This window comes from Carya illinoinensis, chromosome 6 (genome assembly GCF_018687715.1).
Source record: "Carya illinoinensis cultivar Pawnee chromosome 6, C.illinoinensisPawnee_v1, whole genome shotgun sequence".
NCBI lineage: Eukaryota > Viridiplantae > Streptophyta > Magnoliopsida > Fagales > Juglandaceae > Carya > Carya illinoinensis.
Genome location: NC_056757.1, coordinates 36,296,306 through 36,321,595, shown reverse-complemented (window position 1 = coordinate 36,321,595; position 25,290 = coordinate 36,296,306). Strand labels below are relative to the sequence as shown.

At 36.5% G+C, this 25,290-nt stretch overlaps 2 protein-coding genes across 2 annotated transcripts; one reads left to right on the top strand and one right to left on the bottom strand.

Annotated features, from left to right (window-relative positions):
* Positions 1-1,013: 1,013 nt before the first annotated feature.
* On the bottom strand, positions 1,014-3,372 carry LOC122314502 (cinnamyl alcohol dehydrogenase 1). Its single transcript, XM_043130133.1, has 5 exons — positions 3,229-3,372; positions 3,012-3,125; positions 2,655-2,882; positions 1,905-2,344; positions 1,014-1,497 (listed from the first exon to the last, which is right to left on the bottom strand). The coding sequence occupies exons 1-5, from the start codon at positions 3,312-3,314 to the stop codon at positions 1,295-1,297; spliced, it is 1,071 nt and encodes a 356-aa protein (XP_042986067.1). The 5' UTR covers positions 3,315-3,372; the 3' UTR covers positions 1,014-1,294.
* A 19,657-nt stretch (positions 3,373-23,029) lies between these two features.
* On the top strand, positions 23,030-24,987 carry LOC122314277 (gallate 1-beta-glucosyltransferase-like). The gene has a single exon (XM_043129767.1). It carries the CDS (start codon positions 23,158-23,160, stop codon positions 24,685-24,687), a length of 1,530 nt encoding a protein of 509 aa, XP_042985701.1. The 5' UTR covers positions 23,030-23,157; the 3' UTR covers positions 24,688-24,987.
* Positions 24,988-25,290: the final 303 nt, after the last annotated feature.

The window sequence follows — 25,290 nt, the reverse complement described above, 5'->3', positions numbered from 1 at the left end:
ATAGTCAATTCAAGCTAGTTGACCAAGTGTTGAAACCAAGCTCTGAAAAGACTACACGTGCATTAGCAAACAACTCAGTAGGTGCCCCCAACATTATTCATAGAAAAAAGCCAGTGTGCCGCCCCCACAGTCTCAATTTTCTAAATTATGTGTGAACAAAGAAATAGGATAAGGAAAAATATTGATGCGGAGGAACTCGACGAACGTGTAAATACAACATATTTTTGAACCGATTAAATTCCAAGTACATATGACGTGGATCTAATAAATCGTCAGTTTTTCACCAATGGGATGTGGATTCTAAGAATTATTTGTATTGGGGGTTTTGAATATTAAACCCACAGGCACAAGAGCATGGTAGCATACACTCAAAAACAAAACCTTATAACCTTAGTCAACCGCCGCGGTTGGAAAGTGGCAAGACTTTTTAAGTAATTGGTTAGTGATTTTTCAAATGAGGTTGGTGGGATGAGTTTAATCAGCCAAATCATATTTCGTTCTCAAGGCCATGAAAGACCAACCTCGTCGACTAGGTGCTAATAGCTAAGGTGATTCAACTTTAAAGATAAAAGCTAATTTTCTCAGCCGTGGTGGTTGAGAAAGGCTTCTTTTTTTGAACAAATCGTGTCTTGACGTTGTTGAAGGCCAGAAAGTCCATCCTCGTTAAAAAAGTAGGAAGAATTTTCCTACCCTTTAACGTAGAAGGCTAGGAATTCTAGATGTGGGGCCAACGTTTGAAGACGGGCAGATGATTTATTGGTCAATTACACGGCAGTCAAACTGCTTTTCTATCAAGCGAAGACTTCCCCTCTGTGTCTTCGACACACGAACCACCTTTACCTACATTTGGCTAGGATGCTCTACGACCATCGACCATTGTCGATTATTTTATAGAATACACCTATAAAGTTCTAAAGACTTCAGCAGTGCCCATTCAGCCAATATGATCTGACATCCCCTTAACATCCAAGTGATAGCCATATTTAAAATATATCCTATAACAAATACGAATATTAAATAATAAAATTTAAAGCTTCCATTGTCACTACTAACCCATGATCCAACATTTAAGCCACACGGCACAACAAACATATTGCAACACATTTAGAATTGCTGAATTAGATTCGAAACACAAAACATCAATATCTTTAAAAAATTAGTAAACACCACCTCAGATTGTTATCATTTGAGAAAAACATTGAACACTACTCGGAGCGAATAGTGACATTTAGCTGCATGTATCTTAAACAGTATAGGAATATAGGATTTGGCCTTTCACGAGTGCCCTGGTTTTTCACTGATCAAGTTTGCTTCCGGCAACATCCACAACGAATCTGTATCGAACGTCATTCTTCTCCAACCTTTCAAGAGCTTTGTTAACGTAATCCATCTTCACCACTTCAATCATGGAACTTAGGCCCTTCTCTTTGCAGAACTCAAGCATCTCCTCCGTTTCCTTCATGCTCCCTATGAAGCTCCCTGTAATTGACTTCCTCCCTATTGAAACAGAAGAAGCAGAGCTCCCGCAATTAGCAGAAGATTCGGAGAAATCAAACACCAGAGAATAATTTTCAGTCTGACTTTAGAGAGAGAGAGAGAATAGAGGACCCACCTCCAAAAACATTAATTAAAGCAGAAGAAATTTAACCCTTGACAAATGGTTTTACCAACCAAAGGTAGCATTTAATTGTTTGGAAAATAAGAACCGACTAAATAATATAAAAGCGAAGGAGATAGCCAGCAAACCTATCCTACTCATGAAAACAAACCGAAAGTACTCATGGAAGATAAAAGATAACATTATGGAGTTAAAACCAGGGAAACCAAATAAAAGGATAGGACCAAAACCAAAACTTATTGAGCAGTTGAGAGAGAGAGAGAGATAGAGAGAGTCACCGACTCACCAAGCATAACAACGGGGGTGAGAAATTGCAGAGGAGTATTTATAACACCCATCAAGATTAGCTTGCCATCCAGTTTCAACAAAGAAAGGTAAGGCTCGAGAGGGTGAAACACAGGCACAGTATCAATGATATAATCCAGTGAGTCAGCCGCTTCCTGCATCCGACTCGAGTCCGAGCTGACCACGTACTCGTCAGCCCCAAGATGCTCCATAGCCTCTTCTCTCTTCTTCTCTGAAGAGCTTATTACAGTCACATGGTGCCCCATGGCCTTAGCTATCTTCACCCCCATGTGTCCCACTCCTCCAATCCCCAATATCCCTCCCCTCAATCCCCTCTGGGTCAACCCGAAGTGACTCAGAGGACTGTATACTGTCAACCCTGCGCACAATAGTGGCGCTGCCTGTTCTGGGGCCATCCCCTCCGGTATCTTGACCACAAATCTATAAACAGAAAAGGCCTTAATTAGAATTCTATCAAAAGCTTAAATATTTACTCGTCTTGCATTGCAACTTGGGAGGAAAAAAAAACGGTTTGGAACACATTTTACTCATAGAATCGCTCATTTCGAAGCTCAAGTGTGGATGCACTATATTGATGATGAAATCTCAGTCATAGAATATTTTTAAATGACGGTGTTAAAATGTAAACTTCGGCTTTTCAAGGATTCCATTTTATGTTGTAGGATATGATCAGGATATGGCATCAAGCTAGCATGTTAAAGAATGAGAAGAGTTTTGATTTTGTTGTTACTTTTGGTCAACCACCATGGCGCCAGCAAAGCCACCTTGGGTGGGTTTGCCATCAGTGTAAACATCGTTGTAGGACCAAATTTTCTTGTTGCAGTATTGCTCGATATCCGCTTTGCATGGGCGGCAGTTTCTGCAGCATCCAACGAGCACTCCGACTCCCACGGTGTCTCCTACTTTGAACTTAGTCACAGTTGATCCCACCTCCACCACCTCACCAACCACTTCGTGCCTGTTTCATAATAATGGTTACATTTGAAGTAAAGAAAAGAAATATTAGAGAGAGAGCTGAGAGATAATTGTGGCGAGCACTCAAAGTCTAAAAGATGGAAGTTGGGTTGCATAGATATATATAGTTTACCCAGGAACCATGGGATAGTTGGACATGCCAAGATCATTCTTGATCTGATGAATATCAGAGTGGCAAACTCCACAGCAGAGTACTTTGACGTAAACATCTTCTGGGCCTGTGTTTCTGCCAGATTTTTCGTTTTAGGAAGAAACCCCGATGAGGTCAATCAAAGGAATGTGCCGTAAAATTTGTGGAGAAGAAAATCAAAGAGGGGGATTAAGATTACCTTAGACTGTAAGTATAAGGTGAGAGAATCCCAGAAGCGTCTCTGGCTGCCCATCCTGTTGTTGTCCTCTCTGTTTCAAGGGCCATTTTCCTAGGACAACACGAGAGAGAGAGAGTAGGGGGAACCTGAACGGCGTCGTGTATATATTGACGAGTGAGACTAGACAAAACGAAAAGTGAAGCAAAAGATGAGAAAGTAGGTATGAGGTCTAAGCAACCTGCCAACCTGATGGAAGTAGGTGAATGGGATCCACCACTTCTCTCCTCTACCACACCACAACTCCTGCAATCTCCGTCCCAGCGATCAACGCATCTTTCGAGAGGTTAGATCTCAAACAAAATTCTAACAGCACAAAAAATAAAGAGAAAATAGGAGAATATAGATTGATGGTCGGAATCCTTGTTTCTTTACCAACTTCAATAAGAAACAAATTGTTGTAGTCCATAAAATAGGTTGAGCTATCATTGGGAGGGGTTTATAATTGATTATTATATCTCTTTCAATGGAATTTCCTGGATCCATTTCTTACGAATTTTTATTTAGGAAAAATATTAGCATGATCATTTAGTAAAAATATTATCAAGATTGTATCTCAGATAGTATGAGCTAATCTTTCATAACTTTAAAATCAGAAATTTGAATCATGATATAAAATAAAGAGAAATGATATTTACAGTCGTGGTTGTGCAAGCGGAGTACAGTTGCTTTGAAAAAAATGAATTAAAAAAAACTAACTTTTTACTCGTAAACTATACTTTTTTTAAAGCGATTGCGCGGCGTTTACAATTCTACAACTGTATATAATATTGCCGTAAAATAAAACTATAGTAGTAAATATTAATCTATGTATTGCTGGTATAATTCTACTGCACGGCAGAGCACCAATACACATACTGTACAAAATTAATATATTCTAGAATTGGAACTATAGAGTACAAAGTGATAGTTATTTTCTACTGTGATTTGTAACAAACAAATATTCCCTTGATTCTTTGTAATGTCAATAAATAGACACCATTTCTATAATGAAAAGCAAAAAAAATTTATTTCAATTCCTTAAGCTTAATAGTAAAGTCTAATCTTTGAATCATGTTGTAGGTTTTAGACTAATTAAATATTTTAAAAATGATGTGATGTGGATTCGCATTTGAGACAGTAGTTATGACTTAAACCAAATATTTAAGAGGAAGATCTTATGATTACAGGAAAAATTGTTACGTTAGTCGGCCTTTTTTTAATTATTTGAAGAAAAAATATAGTAAAAATAAGACACATAATTGAATGTTTGCTGGCACAAAAACTTAAGAGAAACGATAATAACAACGCATGCGATTCACGCACTAGTGGTAGACGGTCAACGCGTGTGAATTTGCCATTCCAAGAAGGGTTAATGTTATGTGCCGTGGCCATGCATGCAAAACCCCGTGGAGCTAGGGTCAGCCACCAATTGGCGAGGATCTACCACCTCACAAGGTACTGGTAGCTCGAAGCATACGGTAGCATACCCATCCCGTGATGAGGGTAATTGTGAGCAAGCCCCTAATCTTGGTTTTTTTTTTTTTGTTTTTTTTTAAAGAATATTTTAGATATCTGGAAATTTTTTCAAACGATTATGGAGCACGCAATCAAAATGTTAATAGAGTGACGTGACATCATCTCTCCTCCAAAGCAAAATTAGGTGGTGTGTCTTTATTCGTCGACGTAGCATGATTCATGTAGATACGACGGACACCTCGATTAAAAGTCCTGGCATGGGCTCCAAAATATTAAAAAGAATAAATTTAAAAAAAATATTAAAAAATTAAAAAAAAATAGAATATAATGTGTTTAGAAGTTGTGTAGCATTTTCCCTAAAATATATATAATGCTATTTTGTCATGGTGCAAGTACTGTACTAATTCTCTACCGCTGACTGACTTTCTGATGTGAAATCATGCAATTAGGACGATCTGGAATTTCATTAATTAGGCATGCATCAACGATCTTGTCGTTCACATCTCCCCTAATAAGTCTACATATGTAAGTGGAAGCTTCTAGCGTTCGATAATTAACTGGAAAAACTAAAAAGAGATTTTATTGGTAGAAAATCAGCACCATAATTATCTTTTGACACATTCATATTACGCAGTCTATCAGCTTTATCCTAGCTAGCTAGAAGCGTACGTGATGATAAAGACAAGTATACATGAGAAGATAACGATGCACGGCCCACGCACGCACGCACGCACGCAATTATATTTGCGTGCGTAAGTACTCATAATTAAGCAAGCATGCAGTTGAATCCTTCCTCCACATTACGTACGTACGTGTGAGGCCAATGCAACACTCATATTGTATATATAATGTTATTCTTATAAGTTACGATGGTCAAGGTTGATCGATATGCGGTACATAATTCAGCTAAAAAACCCGCCGACAGGATATGTTTGGTTCATATAAGTTCACTGACGCCGCGTAAAGCATAATATATAGAAGAATATAAGCGTAAGCTGTAGCATCATGATATATGATATGTGTATATGCATACACGTACTATATATAAAAAGAGAAATATTGTGCCTTTCCATGCAGTTGTTATAGGCATGCCATCAAAATTTAAGGTGATCTACAACTATATAATATTAATGGTGTTCCCAATACATCATCAGCACAATGCACATGGAGTACTTATGTGTCCCATATATAGCAACACAAAAAGGATTTGTGCAAAGCAAACGATGAGCGAGGAGTAAAATTCAGAAAACGACACACTCACATGCACCCAGGAAGAAATGGCATTGGCTTTTATTGGGGGCAAGGCTCTGTAAGGAGATTTTCTTTCCTAAATGCGGCGCCGTTAATTACGATCGGGGTGAACGAAGGTAATGTACCTGACTTGTCGCTGTTGTTACCGTCTTTTGCTAGCTATGGCGAATTTTGAGCACAAGTTGAGTAAGACCGAGATGTAGGGTCCAAAGTTGATGGGTGCAGTGTTGGACGTTGGCGGTCGCGCGATAGGAGGCTGACTCTTTTGGAGGATTATGGGGTTCACCACCATGACTAGCTTATTAATTTGGGTAGAATTTGGGCGTTTAGATGTCGGGAAAAGGTCTTGGACCCTTTTTTTATTTTTTGGATGATCGGGATGGGCTGCTGAAGTTGGGAGGTCTTACGAGCTTCTTGACTTAAGTTGGGCTTGTCGTCGTCAGTCAAAGCCCAGCAAATGAAATAGAATTTATCTTTGTACAGTACTGATTATCTTTTCTTCTGCCTGTTAATTACTGAACGGTGAATATGAATATAGAACGTCTCATCAATCTTTCAAATTTCTAGCTGTTCTGTTTACTGACAACCATAGAGCCTCTCTGTCCAAATGCAAAATATGAACATTCTTGCTAAAACGTTTTCCTCGTTTTTCTTCCCTGAATCATTGTGGTTTCAAAATAAAAAACTATCAGGAATATCGGAAAAGAAAAATTAAAGAGTATAATCCATGCAGATCATTATTTTGGTGTTGAACGATGATACTGGATTTCGTTCCAAATATAAGTTGCCTACTTTAGTCCGGACTCCAGAATATCGTTTCCAGATTATACAGCAAGCAAGGAATTCTCATCACATCAGAAGATCGAAGTAATGCAAAATAAACATTATTACACGAATATTTAGTTGGAAAGAAACGCTGAGAAAAAGAAACGGAAAGTTAAAACGTTCAACACTAGCAAAGGTTTATTGGTGGATGCGACTGTAAATCTTATGTCCTTCACCAGGACTTGGACCAGAGTCTTCAGCCCGTACTAAGATTCGAGCATGACGAGATTTGTGTCCTCCACCGCTTTGGCTTGGTCCTGAATGCTTTATCATCCGAAGAGACAATCTGTCCACAACACCCTGATGATCCCTCCCAGCTCTAAACGAGCTATGTCTCCCAAACACGACAACGCTGCAGAAGACTAGAATCAGAGCAACAGTACAAAAAGACCCAAACTTTCCAGCCATTTTATTTTGGAGATCAGTGCAACAACTGGTAAAATGCATTACAGAGGTTATTCACGATCACTTGGAGTCCTTTTATATACAAGCTATAATGTATTGGGAACTACTCTAAGCTTGTTATCACTTACCTTGACTGTGTGATAGGTGAGGGACATATCTTTCTTTCTTTATCTGTTTAACTGTTTTTTTTTCCACGTTTTTTCATTTTGCCGTATATGATTTAACTTTTCCGATGACAGCAAAGAGGTTGCGGACTGGGGAGGCAATGCATTGAAGTTAGAATCGATTTTCTTGTCATCAATTAATTTGCTTGGGAACGATCTTCATTTTAGGGACGACAAGTTGCAGACCGGCCACGAGATGTGCGGATTTGAGTGGAGCTGAGAGAGAAACTAATTTAAGTACCCATTAAGGGTGATGATAGCCTACGGGCCAGGAGCTCAAATAAACTTATTTTTGAAATTCAATAGCCTTCATAAAATTGTAATGATTTGAAGTTTATTGGAGCATTTAATTTAAAAATCATGAGTGTATAACCCAAGGGAATAAACTATAGTCTACGCCCTAAATTCGTTGTAGTTGTATAATATATTATGCATGAATCATAAGATTAATTAAATACGTATAATATCATGCATGGTTCATGCATCAAGCTGGTATATTTTAATTTCCTGAGTTTCTGGACTGATCGTAGCTACCAGAAAACAGATATTATGCCGTGTCTTGGGTCATTGGGAACATGATATAATATCAAGGCTGTTGACCTCTTGATCACAAAATTAAAGAAATCAGCCAATGCAGAGAGTTGCTCCATCCACAAGTTGTTGTGAATTGTGACCCTCTCAAATGTAACATTTCCTTCCGCCTCACGTCAAAACTAAGCCAGTCCTACCCTACATACGCACGCACGCACGCTAGCCATATACTATTAGGTCATTGATTTTGGACCTCGAAAGCCACATACGACGCAAGTTCCTATATCATGCTTGGTCGTGGCTCTAACTTGCAATGCTTTTGGGCCACCTGCGACACTTTTTGGCTTGGTTTCACACTAAGTTTCGTGCAGAATTTTCCTCGGATTGCTTCGAAGTGATATATGATATATGCAGTGAATTAAGTAGGATCCTTTCACTCGTTATGAATATTAGTGAGTCGCTTTCACTTGCCTAATGCAGTGGTTTCTTTTAGATTCATGCATGAGATTTGGGGGATATTGACGATTGCTGGCTCAGCTATCTGCTCTCCATTGTGAGAAGTAATGGACTCTTATCTGATTCAATATCTACCACAATCAAAGTTAGGTGGTTTTAATGGCAACAACTGCGATCCAAACTGGAGTTGTAACTGTTTAAAATGATGACAGGTATTCATAAAGATTGGATTAAATCTCGTTAATCCATCGGTTAATTGGGTCAAACAGGTTGCTTTAATTCCCATCAATGATTTGTAGGTGCCAAAACGTTTATTATCTCTTAGTTTCTGTTTGGATTTTGAGTTGAGATAAAAATTAAAATTGAATAAAATATTATTAAAATATTATTTTTTAATATTATTGTTGTTTTGAAATTTAAAAAAAAAAATTATTTATTATATTTTATTTGAAAATTTAAAAAATTTATAATAATAAAATAAAATGAAATGAAACATTTTTACTGTACAAATGTCACTTAGGCCCCGCTTGATTACACAATAATATGAGATAAGATGTTTTAAATAGTAATAAATAAAATATTGTTATAATATAATTTTTAAATATTAATTTTGTATTAGGATTTGAAAAAGTTAAATTGTTTATTATATTTTATATTAAAATTTAAAAAAAAAATATAATAATAAATTAAGATGAGATGAGATAAGATGAGATTTTGATTAACCAAACAAGTTCTGCTGTAACGTGAACGGATGCTTTTTAAAAATTATTGTTTACTAGATGGAGTGGCAAGAATGCTAGCGGAAAACTTGGTGCAATTAAAATTGATACTCAGGTCAAGGGAAGGGCCCAGATCTGGTATCTGAAGTTTACCTAATAACAGTACATGAGAATATGAGTGGTTACAAAAGTCAAAAGTTGCAACCAAAATGACATCATTCTATTCTTCTAGCTTATGTCTTACCTTATTATTCTCCTCCTCCTCCTCTTCTTCTTGATCTTCATCTCCCCCTCCTCTCTATCTCTCCCACACAAAAAAAAAAAAAAAGAAAAAGAAAAAGAAACAGAGACTATAGAGCTAGTGTGCAAGTCCCCATGAAGAAATATATAAAGGATCTTCAATTGATCAGGCTCCCCTCACGTGATTTATATAAATCAGTTTCTAAATTTATGAATTCATGTACATGCCTCGGAGTAAGCATCCACAGAGGCTTGGGGTGGTGAACATCATGTGAATCAGAGATAAGAACTTTGCATGCAGTTATGTTGGTGCAAGATGCACAAAAAGAGTTAAATATTATAACCATCCACATGACTATGTTGTTGGATTTTTTCCCCTTAAGTTGTTTGGAAGAAACAGAGCAAGTTTTTCGACAACTGATATAAACACATGCAGATAATTGGTCGAACAGTAAGCAAATATCCCTATTGTCACTGTCATGAACCACTCCACGTCGCTGATTTCGAATTCAGATGGCTAAAGAAATGTTGTCAACGAACTATATAATTAGTCCAACTCTGCAATTTATATCGATCTAATTTTGATAAGAGACTCATAACTCATTGGTGAATAACTTTCTTTTAACGTATCAACAACAATTTTCAGTGAATCTAGACGAGGGATGGCTATATAAGAGAATAACGTCGGTGATGACCGGAAAATGCATGTAGGTCCAAACCCCTGACCTTAAGAGGACTAAAAACATGAGGAACATCTAAACCCAAAAAATTCAACCAGATCTGTTGAGAAGTTCATGCATGAACCAATTCTGGGTCAGGAATAATGTTCCAAAAGAATTTAGGAATAAAAAATCATGCATGTAGGGAGAGGTTATACTATTTATTCATGGTGATGGCTCATAGTCATTGGTAACATTTTTTTTTCCTGGATATATTTGGGAGTGTTTCGAATTTCAGATCTCTATTTTAAAAGCTGGGGTTATGTGATACAGGACGTCATCATGCCACTCAGGCCGCATGCATTTTTGCATCATTGGTACCATGTTGATGTAATGGAATGATCACTCTCACTCACTTGTGTTTAGCTTGTTGGGTGATTAGATCTAGAGTTTGTTACTTGTTGGTTAACTAGATCTAGTGTTAATTCAAGGCAACACAAAAATCTAAATCAAGTTTGATAGTGAAAATCAAGATTAGCTCAGGCTAATACTTAATTCTCTAAAGTATTGAAGAAAAAATTCTCATTCATTGAATAATATAACAATAATTGATGAATAAACGAACAAAACTGAAATATAAATAGAGAAACCCCTAGAGTTGGCGCCACATGCCTCCCCCTCTCTTCCCTTAACCTAGATCTCACTCTTAAATCTATTCCTAAGTTTTAGGAATCCTAAATTTAAATAAACAACATCTAATATCTAAAATAGAATAAATAAACTAAAAAATAACATAAACATATTACAAATAAATAAATTCCTAAATAAAAGAATCATGGCCGGCCACCACCATGAATGGGGCCTCCACCCATATTTTTTAGGAACTTATCATCCAATCTCTAAAATCAAGAAATTGGTCAATACATAAAACTTCTCTAATTACACTTATTTTGGACGCCTATTACCTCGTCACCCGAATCATGCATGCAACGTAATGCAACTCTCCTAATATCGGCACGCCTAACCCTCCTAATGATATTGCAAATGGTTTTTCTCGAATCTCCATCATGATGTTGTGGTCCACCCTTCATTAATTTGCAAGAACAAATTAAATGAATCATGTTCATTCTTTCCAAAAAAAGATGTAATTAATGTGGACGTCAATATCTTTCGTGCCGCCTCGATGGTTGCTACAAGTCGTAGATCCCGACCTTTGCGATATCGCAGGCCAACATGTCAAGACTGGGAAACGGCTTTTTGAGGTTAGGTTCAAAACCAATATCAGAGTCAGTTCGATTGATTTTCCCTTAATAATTCATCGGTTGAAATCCAATAAATCGTTTTCAATGACACGTATGGTTTCTTAAGTCATACATTTCGCCTTTTTTTTCTTTAAAAATATTTTTTCTTTGATCTGAATCTTAATTTGGACCTTTAACTCGACGTTAGGAGCAAGCAATTCCCATCATAGAAGCATTATTGAAAGAAAAATTTGACTATTATATCTCATGGACTTTTAGAAACAACCAAATTTCGAGTTTGCACTCAAACTACTCTCCAAAGAATCAGCAATGTGTTGATTCCATGATAATCGTATGACTATATCCGAACCAAAATAAAGGTGGCGGCACCTCAACAATTCTAAATTCCCGCATGCCTTTAAAAAGTAGTGCTTACATTTGTCAAAAGGTCCTAACCTTCCCTTGATAGCCAGCGAACTTCCTTACCTCAAAATCTCAGACACTATAAGTAGAACTCCACCGCCTCACTCTTTCCTCAAGCACACACAACACAGAAAAGAATACACCCAAAAAAAGTATTGTTCCTTTAAGCTTAACCTCGACTGCAGTACTATATATCTAACATGGGTAGAGGTCAGAAGAATATTAGCCTCTTTCATATTCTTTTTCTGTACCTCTTACTGAGCTCTATGCGTTCTGCAACAGAAGCCCGGCCGTTGAGTAGCTCAAGGTCACGTAGCTTCTTTTACAAGGCAGCGAGTAACTCAGGGCCAAGTGAGGGTGGTGGACACAGTTCTAAAAACCTTCAATCTCTGGGAAGGATTCCTGAGAACTCTGCTCCTAGCTCTGATGTAGGACATAATTAAATCTGTCGTAGGCAACAACAGATCATGACATTACTCCATTGTCATGAATTGGTCTTTTTTTCTCGGATACATTGTTGTTCTCTTTTGGGGAGAGCTAGATACATTTCGTGTCATTGTAATGCCATTACCGTAGACGCATTTGCTCGCTTATCCATATCCATGTATGTACCTCATTGTCTTCCCGCAATGTACCTATAGTCGTCGCTTGTCTCTCTCCCCTTAATTAATTATTTATTTTAACTCATCTTTCACCACTATTGCCTTCTCGATGTGTCTATTAGCATATACCATATACATACATATATATATAGACATTATATACTTTATATCCACGTCCGAGTGGGGCTACCGACCCACTCGAGGGAAGAATAATGGCAAGTGGAAACAATCGTCTAAGCCCGTTACAAAGATGGCTAAGAAGACTTTGAAGGAAGGTCTGGCCCAAAAGCAACAAAGGGTAAGCATGAGTGTGCCTGTGTTTGTGAAAGCTAATGGACTGATCAGACGTCTCTGGACTAATTAATAGGAAAGCTAAAAAGTGTAAGCCCAGTAAATATGTGTCCATGTCTTCGGTTTTGTCATTGCTAAAACCCAACAGTTATTCATGAACGCCACAAAATAAAAACAAAACCAAGTTTTAAAGAATTAATTCGCATTTCACTGTCATGACATGAGAATGACATATCAATTTGTATGCTCGTTTGAATGTCAAAAATTACACGACAGGCAGGAATGAATGAAATAGTCATCTCCGGCCACGATAGTGATTCAAGTTTCGATACCGTGCTGTTCATGTTTATTCTTAAAATAAATAATAAATATGCAAATAAAAATAAATAAAGAAAGATAAAAATTTACGTGGTTCGGAATAAAAACCTACATCCATGAGATGTTTGGAGTGAAATATATTCTAATAGACAATTTTATAATTTCTCATAACCTCACATATCTCATATTATAATAAAAGAATTTAAGATTTCAGGAAACAATGCCTCCACTGAGAGAAGATTCTTTGAAGTCATTGCGTGTAATGAAGCTAATCCGTCGGGAGTCCCTGTAAATTTGTGGAGAGATACTCCTCGTATAGAGGTCTCTAATTTCCTCCCTTCCAGCCGATTTTTGACATTAACGATGATAATCCAAGTTGGATTATAAATCATAACACCTAGATTGTTACCGAGAACAATGCATGCCCCCTCCTCGGAGGGAATTAATTAATCTGAATGTAACCTCCTGCCCGCAAAAAACCTCACAATTTTCATCATTCTTCCAAAAGTGAATAGGTAAAATAGTCTATACCACGAAAGGCGAAAGACAAGCTCTGGAGCTAGGCTCTCTCATTTCCACCATCGGTCCATCACTAAGCAGCTTCAAAGACAACCATGCCGACGACTTGTCCGGATTTGAGAATTATGATCTCTAGATCTATCAAAGCTCGATCAGCCTCCCAATCTACGACTTCTCAATATCAAAACCATACGTCAAAAATTAGAAGCGGATTAAGTACTTTTGCAACCAATACGTATTTCGTTTGGCTCGCATTATCGCATTTGTTCTTTGAGTTTTGTTACGTACAAGCAAAATCGTATACTAATCTGAGTATCAATATTGATTTCTTTATATTCAAAATTTAAATTAGCACTATTTTTAATAAAATTTACTTTTTATGATGTATATATTAGTACACAGTCATGCTTGCAGCTAAATTTTACCTTCTTCTTATACTTAGTGCGCTTGGGATCTGGGCCTGAGATTTATATGGTGAACCTGGAAGCGCCCGAGTTGGCTAGCACCATGAGATCTCAAATAAAAGATGAATAACCTAGTGCACAGGTCTGTTAAAGAACATTAGGATTATGCATAGAGAGAGATCATTAATTTACCATAAGTGGAGCAGTACTTTTTATTACCATATATCTACTTGAATTTTTAGGACAATATTAGATGCCCATTGAATATTTCTTGAAACTACAAAAATATATCCATGCCATCTTTCTCAAATGCACCATTCGAATTCGGAAAGAAAATTTTATGCAATTTTTTGTTGACTGCTAAGTGGCTAATCACAGTACTAATTAATTAATGTAATTTAAAGATGGGAAGAAATTAAAGTAGTCGCAATTTGTTAGGCTCTATAGCTAGCTTATACGCAATGTAAATGTTCTATCCACCACCTAATTCTAAATTTGTTAAAGATCCAAATTGTCTTAGTTGCTTGGAGCAGTACTACCCGTTTCGCACTGTAACATTAATTTGTTGCGTCACTACCGTGATTTAGCTTCTTTTCTTTCCCATTTTCTATTTCCAAAAAGTCCACCAGTCATTACCAGTCTATAGATCAATTGGTAAATGATCTATAATAATACTGTATGCTCCGAAGATCTTCGAAATTTCTCCCCTCCTACAGTTCCATTATATAACCCAAAAGCCTTCCATGCATGCATCCTTTTTCTCTGGTTTTGCCATTTACATTTATACTAGCTCGATCAAGTTCTAATCCCCGATCAACATGATATTGGCTATACATTAATTATAAATAGTACATTGCATCAGTCATATTGGAAGTCTACAGGCCGGAAGTTTGAGGACTGACCCATATACTTAATTGCAATTTGTACTTAAGTCTCGAATTCGTTTAGAAATGCAAAAAACCCAAATAAAACTGCGTTTGGTTTGTTAATTCCAATAGTTCAGCAACCAGACCATATTGATGATCACCTGTGACAGACTTTACCTCAAAAGTCATGCATGAATATTGGCTGAGCCATGAATGAAAACAGCAAATAAATTTAGAATAATAGAGGAAGGGACATGAGAAATTGAAAAGTATATATCATGTGATTGATTATTGATCAATGAATATTCTCTATTATTCTTGAAAAATCCACCAGCTGATCGATAGCTTGCATATGTATATGGTTTGGGGTCACCCCATTTAGTCACAACTAGCTCGATCACAACGTCACATGAATGCACGAACCAACTCATGAATTAATTAAGCAATTTCTTGGTACGCCACATTCCACTGACTCACTGAGGTTGCCAGAGTCTTTAGTGGCGTCTATTTCTGTGCTGGATTTGCACTGTAACATGGTGCTGATAGATTGAGAATTTAACCTTCTTGTCGGGCAACTTCAAAGACAATTTTTGGACTTCATCTAAACCATATATTATGATCTAATGCTAGCTGTCGTTCCAACGTTAGCTGGGTTATTAAATTACCTTCACGCATTTTTCTCCTTTTTTATATATTAACTTAGATAACCGAGTTTGAATCGATGGATTGAACCGAGCATAGGTAATCGTTTATATGGTTTATTTCTTCTTTGATTTGAGGCAGATAGGACTACAAGTGGCAGCAAATATATGTATATATGTATATATGCATGTATGCATGCATGGGAGGCCGGACGTGATACTTGCAATTTAAGTTAACACTGGCAAACCGATTTACGCAGGAAGAAAGACGTTGCTCGACTCTAACGACTAACCCGAGCTGTCGTTTTCGAAAATAGACTTTTACGTATGCATGTATCCGCCTTCAAGTTCCATTTTTGCGATGAGCCTACCTTTTTTGGTAGCCAGCATGAGCTACAGGTCGATCAGGGATCTCATGAGTTCCAAATCCATAAGTATATTCACACACATCTTTAAGCGTTGCAATATTTCAGAAACAAGCCAGCTACCTCCTGATCAAACTAGTATAAATAGAGCACCAACTTGGCATTCTTTTCCAAGGCAGCCCAGCGCACATACACTCTCAAAATAATATCAATTTCCTAAGCCCGAGTAGCACCAAATTAACATCCATCTCTAGCTAGCTAAGCATGGCTAAAGCATTCAAACTAGCTACCACCAGCTTGCCCTTTTTTCTGTTTGTTCTCCTTTGGTTGAGCTGCATCATATATGTTGCAGAACCAGTTCGGCCACGACTGAATGGAGGAAAGTTTCCTGCAGGTGATCATGCTGCAGAGACTCATGACGGTACTGTCTTTAAAGAATTACCTAAGGGGGTGGTGCAACAGAGTACAGGGCTAAGCGCGGGTGTTGGAGAACATAAATATAAATACCCTCCAACTACGGGGGTAATTGGCCGCTTTGGTCCAAGTCCTGGTGATGGGCATAAGAATGTTCCTAGCGTTCACCAGTAATCCTCCATTATTGTCGTTCCAAATACAAGGCCTGCCTTATACACACACACACACACACGTACGTATATGCTTATTATTCCAACATATATATATGCATGGTGCTAATTGCAGATTGTTGGAACTACATAAAATGCAGTACTGCAGCTAGTTATAAATGTGTTTTACAATATTATCGTATCTTCGTCATGTTACGTGGCCAAACTTGTTTTGGTAATGAGATATATCTGTAACATGTGGTTGAACGTGAAGTTTAATTAGAGTCCAATAAATCAGTACCCATGAGTCTTGCTGTAAGCTAAGTCATGGCGTGAATGTAATACTAATTTTTTCTTTTTTATTAAACATGCAAGGGTTGAGGTTTGTAAAATAATTATTGAGCCTTCCATGACTAGTAACGGTGCTTCCTTCCCCTTTGGGTTGGAGTGACCTGTCAGATGAAATCCCGCTGCCGACGGCTAGGTAGGACGTACGTACAAGCTCCTCGTTTGGTTATTTTCAAAAATAAAAATCAAATCTATATACTAATAAAATAAAATCAATGATCAAATTAAAAATCAAACACAAAATTGAAAAATGTGACAAAGAGAAAATGACTAAAGAAAACGAATTGAAAAATACTAGAGAGCCGTACTGAGAGTGTAAGTATATGGAAGGCATCATGAGAAGCTGAAAGAAGAAGACGTGAGGTTAAAAAAGATTAAGAAAAAATTCAACTGGCCTCCTACTCCGGCGTCAAAGTCAACAGGGTGATTTTAAACTAATTATTTCTATAAAAGTTTGATGGATTTTAATTATGGACGGACTGAACTGTGGTCACACATTGCGCTGTCCTAATAGTGCATGCCGCACATCTTACATTACGTTGTTGTTGTTGTTATATAATGGTTTGTTAACTTGGAATTTGGAAAATTTGGTCTACAAGGAGCTAGTGGACAAAACTAGTATAGAGCGGGCCTTACGATCTAAATAGCCCACGAGACAGACAGTTAAATGCAACTGGGAATAGGCTTTCCGGGCCACGAGAGTGGATACTGTTTTCATTCAAATCTTACAAATTAGCAAAAACCACAAAACCAAAGCCCTCCCCCCGGGCCCAAAAAGATGTCCATAAAAATGAATAAATAATTAAGAATGGAGCACAGATGAAAACTCTCTCTCTCTCTCTCTCTCTCTCTCTCTCTCTCGATCTCTCTCGATGACTAGATCTATATATCCATGAGTCTGGTGAACGTTGAAGCCCCCAACGGTAGTTGGAGCCACCTGGCACATACGGCTCTCCTAGGGATACTTAATGTTTTAAAAATCATTCCATTCTGCTTGGAATGGCTGAAATTTTTCATGCCGAAACAGTAATCAGAATGGGATAGGTATCTATTTCGTTCCGGGTCAAATTTCGACTGTTCAGGTCAATTCCAGGCCGAAATAGTAATTTCGGTCTAAAATTAAAATTCAAATTAAAAAAAAATAAAAAATAACTCTCTTGTAAATAAGTTAAAAAATAATAGATAAAATTATATTTTTAGAATTCAAATACCCATTTCCATGCACTAGAAGTATTGTTACTTTTAATAATCTGTCTATTCTTTAATTTTTTTTCTTTATTTTTGTATCTTAACTCAAGTTTGTGATTTTTTTCAATATATATTCATTTTATAAATTTTTAATTTTTTTATATATATACACATATACATATCACACACTTATATATATATATATATATATATATATATATATGTATTTATTTTATTAATTGTTAGTTTATATATACATATAAATATTTATATATAATATATAATTAATCTCGAAACGGTACATCGAAATGTATTGATATCGAAATATTCCGTTTCAATACTTCAATCAGAATGGTCTTTGAAACGAATTTTAAAACTTTGATGATACTTAACTAAACCAAAAGGATCGATTTTCACTTCCCAAGTCCATGTTATCTAGTCCATGTTATCTGTTCGGATATTGAAGAGCAGCTAGCGTGAGCTACTTGTCCCCACACCCGCAGGCCACGTCTCTCTGCTTAATTTGGACAAGTACAACTGCTACACAGCCCCTCTTCTTTCCAACCGTCTTTCCACTTCACTTTCAAAACATTTTAATATTTGTTATTCTTCAAGCATGCATCATCATCCATGTTCTTGCCGCTTGATAACCAACCAGATTACTTACGAATTAGCAGTTAAAGACATATATTTTAATATTTGTAGACATTAATAGTGTCTATTTTCAACTACTGAATGCCAAGCTGCAAATTGTACGTGACCGCGTGGTTAATAATGCAGCCATGATCTCATGCAGTCATGCGCCTTGGATCCAATCATTTATTATTTTATACATTTGTAAGCAAAAACAAGTAATGTGCATGCATTAAATACACGTGCATGATGTTCGGTTGCAACAAACATTCTCGTGAGGTCGGGATATTGATTATGATTGAAGGAAAGCGATCGCAACAGTAAAAATGAAAAAGTCATGAGATGTAATATTTCTTTGTGAATCAAGACCTCTTAATTAAGTACGTACTGGTACAGATTTAAACATTTTAATATTTATTAATAATTGAGTATTAATAATATTATTTAAAATTAAAGTTAGCATGAACAATAATAAATACTATACAACTAATTTTATGTATTTATTTTTCATTTATTTAAAACCCTCAAATTGAAACAAAAATTTAACAATATTCTATCTAGATTGGCAAATATTGCTAATCCCATTCTTTTTAAAGCCTATTGATCTGCTTCTGATCCGGTTAGAACATCCCCATCCGGTTCTCCAAAGCACCGAATTCCTCATAATTTGAAATTTATTATGGAGTTTTGATCAAAATGCCCCCCACATCCGGATCCCTATTTTAGGAAAAAGATTTAAGGGATAAACAGTAAGTCCCCATATTTGAGGACTCACTATTCATTTCCTAAATTATTTTTATCAATATTTTATTATAATATATAAAATAAATAATTTTTCAATTATCTACACTTTCTCTCATACTCATATTTATTATAGTTTTAAATAATAATTTTAAAAATAATTTAATTAATTACGAAAATATAAAAAAATTAATTTTAAAAATATTATCATATTCACAAAAAAATAATTTAAATTTTTGTTTAAAATATTCACTAGAGTAATAGTTCAAAAAATAAGAAAAAATATTGAGTAGTTAACTTTATAAATAGAAGTGAAAGAAAAAAATAATAAAAAAAGAATAGAAAAATATTATTTATTATAATAGAGATGGGGATGGGGAATGAGATGTAGGAGGTTTTTGAAAGATGAATAAAATTTAGGAAAAAATTTGAAGAAATGTGATTTTGAGTTAAATTATAGGTATGAAGATGATGATGCTCTCAATAACGTCCCAACCTAAAATTGCAGATTTTACTAGAGTAGCTATGTAAGTACGTACATACTTTATTCAAGGCAACTAATATTCCAGATCAATAATAAAAACTCCGCCGGCCTAGAATTATTTTTAAATAATCATATTTCATAAATATTTGTTGAGCAATAAATTTCACATTATCTGTAAACAAAGTCTTGTATATGTTTATAAGTAATGAGCAAACTTTTCTTATTGAACCGATTTAATAAGATGAGTTTGACTCATAAATTTCTTCATAATATCATAACCAAGTTCAGGACAAATGAGAGCCTACATTACTAATCACATGACAATGATTAGGAAAAATATTGACATGCACGTAAGAAATGATGTTGAGGATTAAATCTCACATTACTTGTGAAAAAAGTCTTGGGTATGTTTATAAGAAATGAACAAATTTCTTTTGTTGAATTGGTTTAATGAGATAAGTTAGACACATGAATTAATTTTTTCAATATTTCACAGACTCAAATGTTTTCCGAAAACGTGGAGGTACCCCCTAGAACTAAGAGTTTGAGTGCATGCAGATAGATCAGGAGGTGACTGGTTTGGATAATGAGATTAAAAAAAAAAAAAAAATTATTTTACTTGAAAGTTGAATTATTCAACTTTCTATATATATATATATATATATATATATATAAAATATAGCTCGGGATGCAGGGAAGGATATATTGATCTTTAATTTTATTTATGGTTAAGTTCCATGCATGCATGATGTGTATTATTCAAGGAAAAGTACAGGTCGATCGAAATGGCATCATGCCTCATGGCACATGCATGCCCAGTAATCCTGTACGTAACTAACTATCCGATCGATTCGAAATTAATCTGGTATTAACGTATACTTGTTTGACAGCCTTATATGACTTCTAAGTATATAGCTAGGAAAATTTGATGGGACCTCAAAAATTAGCTGCACGGAGCAGCGAGTCATATTCTTCTATTGACTCCAATGGTAATTACAGTTGCAATATTGCCGCACAATATTTAACGTTTTTTTTTCAATCCTTCTTCTTCAATGAGGCAACAACATGTCAACGACTAGACGATGATGATGCGTCGATATTGTATCAAGGACTCGACAAAGGCAGGACATGCAGTTTCATGCAGCTCTTTCCTAAAAATAGAGAGAGAGATAAAATACTTCACAAAACATAAAAAATACAAGTATTGCAGTAAAAATAAGGGTGAATCTATGATAAAACCCACTTCATGGAATTTGTCTTTTTTTACCCTTCAACTTGCTTTGCTCGAATCCCTACGGAGTATGTACTCGAAGATCAATTGTTTGTTTTTGATATTTGACTTTGCTTGGGAAAAGAGAGAACAGATCATGCCATTGTAACGTACGTGTGGTAACCGATTGTCATGGCTTGAAAGCAATGACAACGAACTATCAACTGTAAGTGTCAACAGAAAATAATGGTACCGGTCATTTCGTGTGATTTTAGAGCTAGATGAATTTAGATTAAAATTAAAAGTGGAATAAAATATTATTATAAAATATTATTTTAATATTATATTTTATATAAAAATTAAAAAAATTATAATAATTAAATAAGATGAGATGAGATATTTATAAAAATAAGGTTGTATCACAGTACTACAGTACTACTCATGTATATTCTTTGTCACTGAGCTAGCTCTCTTTTCTGTTCCAAGATGGCGGGGCTCATATTTCTGCTTTATAGCACCGTAGCCTTCGCCGTTAATTTCCTAAGTTTAGGTCATTAATATTGTCCGACGTCCATCCGTACGTGGCTTACAACTTAAAAGCATATTTGTCGCTTCAGCATAAAATTGACATACTGTTGAAACTGGAGGAAAGTTTGGAGGATCCGATAAGTTAAGTACGGGAATAAAAAATGAAAAACGTTAATCACGCGGGGCCCTACGTACGGAGATAATACTACAGGATGGAAGCATGCTGACTGTCCTAATTTTATTTTCTTTTTGTTATGCCCCGTGAGCGACACTTCTTTGTCCCCTTTTCTTCGTGTTAGATGGTTCATCAATCAAATTACAGATGACAGTCAAGATTCCTTAAAAATGAATAATAGGTAAGAGAAATTAAATAAACAATTAAATGTTAGCCATCAAAATAGATAAATAGAAAGCAATTTGATAGATGAAATCATCTCTAGATATTGGATGGCTAACATACTGATCTCGATTAGAGCATTGGCACTAACCTTGCTAAATGTAAGTGCAAATGGAAAATAAATATGATAAAAACTCTCTGTATTGGCCAAACGAAAACTGAAAAGTTTTATATATTAATTACAGTAAATCTTAGGTGCTCTCCATTTATGACAAACGACTGTACAAGGATCAAATATGATTTTATCTTAAAAATATAAATCTTCCTTCAAATATTTTCTTTCCTTAAAATGTAAATCTTGGATAGAATAAATGTTGGTATGGTTATATATGTAATTGTTAGATGAATGGTTGGCAAACTATATTTATTGAATAATTAGATTGAGGGAAAAAATAATAATTTTATTTTTTAATAAAATTATTAATTAATATATGAAGTGTATTTGTAAAATATTAAAAAAAAATTATCAAATATTATTAAAATAATTAATATTATATTATTATTTAAAGTTTAAGATAATTAGTCTAATGTGAACTAATCTAACTAAAAGTCTATATTATAACTAAAATGATACATTGGAATTCTATTTTAGACTTGACAATGGCCTAGGTATGCGTACATTGTGTTCAGAATTCAATGATAAATACTAATTTCGACCTTTTGTTATTAAGAGTGAAATCCATGTGATATAAAAAATTAATTGGAGGATCTCATGATAATTAAATTAAATACACACATAATATTATATATATATATATATCTATATATGTTATATAGATGCGCGCGCATGCAAATTGCAATGAGGCCTGCATCCCGTTTTTCTAGTAGCGTGTGTTGCATCGTATGAGAGAGATAGTAACTAATCATATGTTCTGAAGTACTCTTAAGTCTTAAGCAACATTGTCTAATAATATATGTGTGTGTTTGTAGGGATCGAAAGGAGAGATTCATTAATTACGTAAACAAAGTTTTATTTAATTATTTATCTATAAAAGGAGAACTAAGCTTCTAAATTTAATTACGTACGTACGTAAACAAAATTACGTGGGTTAAATGTACGTTTAAAGTTGATGAGTAAGACAGTAATATGTAGTTCAATATTCGATATTGATGGTGCACCCTCAACACGTACGTATCTATCTACCTAGTTGATCACTAATATCACATTTGATGCTGCGACTCTAACCAAACTTTCAAGTTTCAATAATATTATTTACTCACCTAACAGTCATTCCTATTTCCACCAATTCCAAGATTTGAGCATTTCTTCACCGTATATATTTGCAGCCTTCCTCCTCATGTCCGCCATCCAATCCCACACAATTAGCTAGCCAGTATTACTACCTTGTTCAGAACACCCTTAATCTTCTTAAACAACTCTCTCTCTTTTCCTTTGTGCCTTGGCTCAAGTACTCGTGGAACGATGGGATCCGAAGCTCTAGTCCACGTTCTTCTGGTTTCTTTCCCAGGCCAAGGCCATGTTAACCCTCTACTCAGGCTTGGAAAACGCCTTGCTTCAAAGGGTTTGCTTGTAACCTTCTCCACCCCCGAAAGCATTGGCAAGCAGATGCGAAAAGCCAGCAACATTACTGACGAGCCTGCACCGGTTGGTGAGGGATTTATACGCTTCGAATTCTTTGAAGATGGCTGGGACGAGGACGAGCCGAGACGCCAAGACTTGGACCTGTACTTGCCCCAACTCGAGCTCGTTGGCAAAGTGGTCTTCCCCCAGATGATAAAGAGAAACGCAGAACAGGGACGCCCCATTTCGTGCCTAATCAACAACCCATTTATTCCTTGGGTTTCGGATGTGGCTGATAGTCTTGGCCTCCCTTCAGCCATGCTTTGGGTCCAATCTTGTGCGTGCTTCTCCGCGTACTACCATTATTGCCACGGCTTAGTCCCTTTCCCCTCTGAAGCTGAGCCCTTTATTGATGTTCAATTGCCAAGTATGCCACTTCTGAAGTATGACGAAGTTCCTAGCTTCTTGTACCCTACCACTCCGTACCCATTCTTGAGGAGGGCCATTCTGGGCCAGTACAGGAACTTGGACAAACCCTTCTGCGTACTGATGGACACGTTCCAGGAACTGGAGCAAGATGTCATCGAGTACGCGTCCAAGTTCTGCCCAATCAAAACGGTCGGGCCTCTCTTCAAGAACCCCACAGCTCAGAACGCAAACGTCCGCGGTGATTTCATGAAGGCCGATGACTGCATAGAGTGGCTGGACTCAAAGCCACCACAATCCGTGGTGTACATCTCCTTCGGCAGCGTAGTCTACTTGACTCAAGCCCAGGTGGACGAGATTGCTCACGGCATCTTGAATTCTGGGGTCTCGTTCTTGTGGGTGATGAAGCCACCTCATAAAGACTCTGGGTACGAACTGCTGGTTCTTCCAGATGGATTCTTGGAGAAAGCTGGTGACAAAGGCAGGGTGGTCCAATGGAGCCCACAAGAACAAGTGTTGGCCCACCCTTCGGTTGCATGCTTTGTGACCCACTGTGGGTGGAACTCAACCATGGAGTCGCTCACCTCAGGCATGCCGGTGGTGGCGTTCCCGCAGTGGGGAGACCAGGTTACGGACGCAGTTTACTTGGTGGATGTGTTCAAGACCGGCGTGAGAATGTGCCGCGGGGAAGCTGAAAACAAGGTGATCACTAGAGAAGAGGTGGAAACGTGCTTGTTGGAGGCCACGGTGGGGGCCAAGGCGGCGGAAATGAAGCAGAATGCGTTGCAGTGGAAGGCCAAGGCGGAGGCCGCGGTGGCGGAGGGTGGATCCTCCGACCGGAATATCCAAGCCTTTGTGGACGAGGTGAGGAAGAGAAGCATTGCAATCACCAGTAAGACAACGGTGAATGGGGTTGAAGACTTGGCCAATAAGTCAGCCACCAATGGACTTGCAGATCTGGTTGAGTCAAAGGCAAATGGCAGCCTGAACTTGGTTGCATCCTAAGAGTCTTCTCCGATTAAGGAATTTGGTGGAAATTAAGGTGCACCTGATTTAAGTGTGGAATAAAATAACTGGGATCGTACCTTTAGATTTGGTTATTTGTTTATTTTATCTTCTCCTTTTTTTTTCTTTTTCTTTTTTCTTTCCTTTGGAATATTCATATATAGTTGTCTTTGTTGCATAAACAGGCCGGTCAGTTGGGACTGGGCGCTATGATTCCTTTAGTCTTCGTGGACTTTATCATATATTATATATGTAACCCCTGCTCGAGTTTTGTGTCAGAAACGATTTGCCTTTGTATTATCTTGGCCTTTTATTTGGGTTTGAAATTGCTTTTATGGTTGCATTATTAGGACTCGATTTTTTGTTCGGGACGGAGGAAATTGCCACAGGATTTTAGCTATATATAAATTTATTATCCTCTACATCACACACTAACATATAATTTATTATTTTTATCTTTTTTCTTGAAATACAAATATTAAAATGTAAACATATGTATCATTTTTCTGCTGGCTCATAGCCGATCCTGGACATTATGTTGTCTCGTAAAGGCTAATGCCACATATCCATAGGCTTGACGCCCACTCGACTATTAGTATATAT